General features: G+C 41.0%; 1 protein-coding gene across 1 annotated transcript in view; it reads right to left on the reverse strand.

Moving 5' to 3' along the window:
* Window positions 1-7,500, reverse strand: part of LOC106883653 (uncharacterized) — a 125,293-nt gene that overhangs the window by 11,969 nt on the left and 105,824 nt on the right. The window contains exon 14 of the mRNA XM_052971436.2: window positions 7,003-7,067. Within this exon, the coding sequence (XP_052827396.2) occupies window positions 7,003-7,067 (65 nt within the window). The remainder of the gene's footprint in view (window positions 1-7,002; window positions 7,068-7,500) is intronic.

Below are 7,500 nucleotides of genomic sequence, written 5' to 3' on the forward strand. Positions count from 1 at the left end.
TACAACAACAACAACAACAACAACAACAACAAGCAAAGTAATAACATGAGTAATAATGGTTTCAAATTTTGGTACAAGGCCATCGACCCCCAGTACTCAACTGGTACTTATTTTATCGACTCCGAAAAGATGAAAGGCAAAGTCGACAGCGGTGGAATTTGAACTCTGAACGTAAAGACAGACGAAATGCCGCCAAGCATTTCAAGGAACGATCACGTATATAACTCAGTGAGTTCCCCAAACACCAAGGAAATATCCACAACACAAAATCCACTATAACCGAAAAATACAGGGCATCACCGTGAAACAGAAAATAACCCCAAACAGACCCAAGAGGAAGATAATGAAATCCCTAAACTAACAGGCAAATACCCTTCTAAAATATAAATGTAACCCTATGATCTTACGAACCAAAGACGGTGTTTCTAGTCTCTCGATTGACTACAAATCTTTCTTAACATGTTAAAAGAGATACACATTGGATAATGCAGTCAAGAAAAAAATGACTTGCTGGTCGCAGCTGGAAGAATTTTGGTAAAAGATCCATTTGTTGAGAGCTGATCTGAGTCTAAACAACAGTAAGTCTCAATGCCATGTTTAACAAGAAACGGAATAAAGAGGCCCCATTGCAACAGATCAATCACAGTGAACATCGAAGAAAATCTGTTGGAACCAATAAAGATAGCAGAAGTGAGAATACCAAAAGTCAGTGAACACGGATTAATAAAAGCTTCAGTCTCCGGGGTTATAAATAAATATTTATCTCCAGGAAATATTTGCTAAATACGATAATGCTGACCAAGAACATCCCACAGAAGCAAATTCGAACAACAATTGGATAAATGACCTAATTTATTCAGTAATTACACTGAATATTAATACAGAGTGTGTTAAGAATACATAAATAAATGGATGGAGTCTTATCGGCGCGTGATTATTCAAAAGCGAGAGCTGTACCGAAATGATAATAGAGTGCAGCTCTGTCTCAACTCAGTTTACTTAGGAAAAGTGGAGAAGATAATGAATTGTAATAAGTTCATCAAATGATGAAATACATATCTTTATGAAGGAGTTTGGTCTAATACAATAATAGGAGAAAACGAACTGAATATTGAAATAAAATACATAAAAAATAGATTATTTACATTATTTACATTTGACGGATATTTGTCCTCATCTTGTTTGTTGTTAACATAACGTTTCGGCTGATATTCCCTCCAGCCTTCATCAAGTGTCTTGGGGAAATGTCGAACCTGGGTTCTCATTCCTAAGGTATTTTTTCGATGTTTTTATTATTATTATTATTACTATGTCCACGGGCATTTAGACCAAGCAGTCGGTCCGGTCCCTACACACACACACGCACACGTGAATCGGAATAAAGGATGAAAGGCAAAGTCGACCTGGGCGGAATTTGAACTCAGAACATAAAGACAGACGAAATACCGCTAAGCATTTCGCCCGGCGTGCTAACCATTCTGCCAGCTCCTCGCCGCCTTGAAATAAGACAATATTACACTCAGAGAAGCAGCAACTTAGAGACGCACCTGGAGGTGCCATGAAATCTCACATGAATTATCGAAAAACACATAACAACAACACAAACATCACATCAACAAAAGCAATCATACTCCACCGCCGCCATCACCACAGTCCTCAACATCAGCATCCGTCATCTTCTCGTCGTCGTTTCTTCTTCATCACTATCGTTGTGTCGATCAAGTGTACATCATCACCAGCATCATCATTAACGTCATCATCTCATTTGCCATCTTCGTCCTCATCGTCCCCCTTCCACCTCCTCTTCCTCTTATCATCATCACTGTACTCTTCATCGTTCCATCCTCGTGATCCTCCTCTTTCGCTCCTCATCTTTTTCCTCCTCCTCCTCCTCTTCTCTCTTAGCATCGTAATTTTCACCTTCCTCCTTTCCATCATCATCCTCTTAACCACCACCATCACCACCACCACCATCATCATGGTCATCATGTACAACACGAAAGAGCTTAACCAGATCGTTCTGACCTCAAAGCTTTGCCTTGCCGTGCCGCCGCACCAACGTATTCCTCGCCCATGGCAAACAGAAGCAGCGAAGCTATAAAAAGAATTCTTTTACCGAATCAAAGAGTTTTGAGAAATGTTTTGAATCGCTAAACAATGTGGTGGTGGTGGAATTGGTGGCGGTGGCTGCCTTGGTAATAGTGTAGTTGTAGTGTTTCTGTAGGGAGGAGGAGGAGGGAGGGACATATTGGTAGTCTTTTATTCCTTTTTTTTTTTTACTGGTTTCAGCTACTGAACTGCGGCCAAGTTGGGGCACCGCCTTCAACCGTTTCAGTTGATCTTACGGAGCCCCAAATATTTATTCCAGAAGCTAAGTTACCTTCTTGACATACCCACCTGTTTTAATTGGAGGTCTTGCATCAAAGGCACGCACACACACGCACACAAACACACACAAACACACGCACACTGTCTCTCTCTGTCTCTCTCACATAAACTCACACAGGGACACACGCATAATACTCTATCCCCCTCCACACACACCAGCAGATACACAGGTGAAGGAGGTGAAATTGGAAATTAAAACTACTGGCTGCTAATCGTAGTTTATAAGAGATAAAAGTCATTAATCTCATAATAAATTCTGGTCAAGAAAAGCAAGGGAGAGAACTCGGAATTTAAATCATCTGAAATTACTTAGAAATACAATGTGCGAATGTAATGGTGAGCGGTGTGAGTAGAAAGGTGACAACTCCGGTCATGTTTCTGCTTTATTAGATTTCTTCAGGAAATCATAACTTAACCAATACAGCCAGATTCTAAGATAAAGGCGGTGGCGGTAATGGGAAATAGAAAGATTTCTAATGACTGACCCAAATTAACCGTTCCACTAATGTGATTTTAATTAATTAGAATTCTTGGCTCGCTGCTTTACGTATCTTAGCACAGGCTTAACTATTTGCGACACATGCAGAAGGCATCCCTACGTTTTCCCTTCTCTGTAGTCTTTCATCTCTGTAGTTAATAATGAGGTTGGTTACAACGACGACGACGACGACGACGACACCGATGGTGATAATGATGATGATGATGATGATGATGATGATGAGGACGAGGCCATTATTTCTGTCTCCGCTGCTCAGCGTTTAGTGTGCAACAGAACCAGGGCGACTTTCTAATTAAAGTAAGAAATAGTTGTCAAAATCGTAAAGGATGCCGCACAGCCTCCCCCCAACCCGATCATTCACCTAAATCCCCCCTCCACCACCACTTCTTCTTCTTCTTCTTCTTCTTCTTCTTCTTCTTCTTCTTCTTCTTCTTCTTCTTCTTCTTCTTCACCATCGTCATCATCGTCACCCTCTTCGTCATCACCACCATTCTCACTCCTCCTACTTCTCCCCCACCCCCACACCTTGTCTTTTTGCTTCTGGTCTGGAAACTCGCTCCTCCTGTTCCTGCCACTCTTCGAACGAAACCACTCCCGAAGCACCACCGTACCTCCCTCCCTTCCCTCCCTCCCTCCTTACTCTTCTCCATCCCAATCTTACATTTATTCCCTACTACCTCCCTTGATTATCTGACTTCTCTCTCTCTTCCGCCTCCTCCTCCGCCTCCTCCTCTTCTTTTCTTCTTCTTCCAGTTATTCTCCCATCTCCGCGTACCTTACCGACCAGACCCTGCAAACCAGCACCCTCTCTCTCTCTCTCTCTCTCTCTCTCTCTCTCTCTCTCTCTCTCTCTCTCTCACAGTACAAATCGATACCAACAGCGCTATTTTCAGCAATAGTATGCCATAGACTCCGGTCTTAAAGTGGAATATTATCCTGGTTTTGCTATTATTAGTCGCTTTAAATATATGATGAAAAACTTGACGCGGGAAGAGAAATGGATAAGAGAGGTAGATACTAGCATGCACGCTTTTCACCGTTCTACCTGTTTCTGTCTCTTTCTATTCTGTAACCCCCACCCACTTCCTCCACGCATTCATGGATATTAATGTTTGCTTTTAAACTGAAGAATTACTCAATACTTTCTGTAGAGTACATATTTATTACATACTTTCACAGGAAGACGAAGTCTAACAGGCTGCAACGTCGAAGCCATAGTCAGCCATCTTCTTGAACGCACACACACACGTACGCACGCACACACATTTTCACAAGTGAGTGAGGAAGCGAAAAAAAGTAGCACTCAATACATTTAGTATGGGTTACATTTATGATTTCATAGCTGTTTGGCTCTTCATGCAACCTCAAGTTGAATGGAGCTGAGTCAAACGGCTATTACCTGCTTACATACATACATACGAACAAAAATACCCTGTTGTTGATGTTGAAATTCCAATGAAGGGGTCTTGGACCTAGGTTAGAAACCGGTTCATTCTCTATTGGCAAGAAATCTTGAAATAAACTGAATAATGACATACATACATGCATACATACATACATAAAGCTACTTCGAAACCTCCAGCTTGTAAATCCAGATTAACGTTCTTTAATCATTTTTTAAATTGGTGTAAACATTTTCCTCGCACCATCTGCCACCTGGTCACTGACAGTTCCACTGTAGCTGGTCTGAGACAAGGCTGTAGTAGTAGTAGTAGTAGTAGTAGTAGTAGTAGTAGTGTTTTTTGATTGTATTCCACGGAAATTTCTTGATGAATGGATTAAAAGTTTTTCTATTGGTTTTGATCTCTCAGTTTTTGCAGCTCGGTTTCCATTCCCATTTTCTCTAGAGCTATTTTCTCCCGTAGTCATCTTCGTATGTCTGGTTCTTCTGGGATGGGTTTTATTCAGTGCTTTCCAGGCAGAATCATTGATATTGAGTTTAGCCATTTATCGAATATATCTGCTTTGTTACTATTTTGAATCATTTCCCAAGCAGCAAATTTTCTATCCAATTCTTTTTTTCCCTCCAATGAAGTATCACGTGGCTGTTCATTCGGTATGTTGTCTTTAATACATTTGAATCACGTGTTTCATCGTTTTCTTGTCTTCACTTGGATGTTTTGAACAAAATATTTTTACGGTTTTTGTGTAATTTCTTTCAGATTTTTGTTGATTTGTTATTGTGTTTCTCACTTTCATTTCCTCCCCGTTTTCTCGGGTAGGACCAAATGCTGTATCGAGGTTTGTATTTGTCTTTTTCTTTTGTTTTTTTTTAGGACTTATGCTGCTATGGCTACTTCTACCAGTGACACTGATATCACGACTACTACGGCCACAACCATTGCTGCTGGGGGGAGTCACTCCTACTAATACTTGATACAACTCCTTAATACCAACATTTCTAGTAAGGAACAACAGTTACCACTGCTAAAATTACTGCTACTACTACTACTACTACTACTACTACTACTACTACTACTACTACTACTACTACTACTACTGCTACTACTAGATGATTACTGGAACCTTTCCAATGTACCATAACTTGGAATTGTTGTTTAGACCTGGGGTGAGTCCTGATCAATCAAAGCCGTTCCAGCCGTGGCCTTCTGCACACGTTACACCTCCTCTTCCTCTTCCTCTTCCTCTTCCTCTTCCTCTTACTCCTCCTCCACCACCACCACCACCACCACCACCACCACCGTCATCAAAACCGGAGCCTATCATGATCGTTCGGCTTCATAGAAACAACACCAAAATTTCACTAAAATCAAAGCCTACGTCATTAAAAAACCCCCCCAAAAACAGACACTTTGAATAATGTAGACCTAGATGCATAATGCTACATCATCCCTGAAAACAAAAAAGAAACAAAGCCGGAATGGTCGTCTGGGGCAATGTAGCATAGGTCTATCTTTTTAATAGGTCTTGTCCTGGGGTTAAACACCACGACGACCACCACCACCAACAACAAGAACGACAGCAGCAGCAGCAGCAGCAGCAGTAACAACATCAGCGACGGCGGCAGCGGTGGCAACAATATCAGAGATCGGATAAAACCGTTTTGAGGATTTATATTTAATTGTGGACACAGTCAGAGATGTGTTATTTGTGAGAGATTTAAAAGTGAACAAACGGTCACTCACTCCGTTGTTATCTCTGAAATGTCATTTGTGTGTTTACAACCAGACTTAGTAGGAGCCAACAGGAAAGCTTCTGCTTGGTCACCTGACACAATAGAAGTAGAAGCTAAATTGCTCCTCAAAACACACTTCACTGTCTTTAAACAAAATTGGACACGCATCTTTTACTTGTTTGTCATTAGACTGCGGCCATTCTGGGGCACCACCTCGAAGAATTTTTAGTTCAACGAATCGGCCCCCGTACTTATTTTTTTCAAAACCTGGTACCCATTCTATCGGTATTTTTGCCGAACCGCTATTTATGGGGAGATAAATACACCAACACCGGTTGTCAAGCGGTTCAACACAAACACAAACACACACACAGATTGATACATGCATACATACATACATACATACATACATACATACATATATACATACATACATACATGTATGTATGTATATATATTATTTACATTTGACGGAATGAGAACCCAGGTTCGAAATTTCCCCATGGCACCTGATGAAGGCTGGAGAGTACATCAGCCGAAAGGTTGTGTTAACAACAAGCAAGATGAGGACAAATATCCGTCAAATGTAAATAATGTACATAATTCCTCATCTCTTAAATATAGAACTGTAAAGTGATAGCATGTTGTCAACTTAATGTGACAGTCCCATAAAAAGGAAAAATGCTACTGTTATTTAGCCCTAGGAAACACCGGTTCCTGTTGGACTTGACACATTTGTTTTTAAAGTGGAGACAAGCACCTCCACCCAGCAAAACCAGCATCCTAGGGCTAAATAACAGAGTAGCATTCTTCCCCTTTATGGGACTGTCACATTAATTTGACAACATGCTATCACTTTGAGAGAATCTTTGTAATCTTGTACCAATCCGTTCAGGGTTCTATAATAATATACGTTATGAAAGAGAGCATTCGATATCCAATTGATAAGCAGTAATTACAGCCGAAAAATAAGACTTACCTCATTATAATTGCTTCCGTTACGAAATCCTGTCCGGCTTGTTCTGTGCTCAGCGCAGGAAGAGTCTTTTGTTGAAAACAGAAAGAAAAAACGGTTTTAGATGGAAGGGAAAGATACTTACAGCGGTAGCAATATCTTCACAGCAATCTTAACAAAAGCGAACCAGAAAATTAGAAAAACAAACCAACAATGTAGGAATTATGAACTAATGAGGGGCGCCTGCGAGATTGCCTGACTAGCTAGAGCTAACAACCAAATCTCCCACAAGTTGCACCCGATCTTCCTGAAAAAAGAAGGACACACTGGGTATTTCTGATTATATATATACACGCACACACAGAGGCATACACACACACAGAGGCACACACACACAGGCATACACACAGACACACACACAGAGGCACACACACAGACACACACACAAAGGCACACACCGACACACACACACACAGGCACACACTCAGAGGCATACACACACACAGAGGCATACAGAGAGAG

Source organism: Octopus bimaculoides, chromosome 11 (genome assembly GCF_046866305.1).
Source record: "Octopus bimaculoides isolate indiv1 chromosome 11, ASM4686630v1, whole genome shotgun sequence".
In the NCBI taxonomy this organism is placed as follows: Eukaryota; Metazoa; Mollusca; class Cephalopoda; order Octopoda; family Octopodidae; genus Octopus; species Octopus bimaculoides.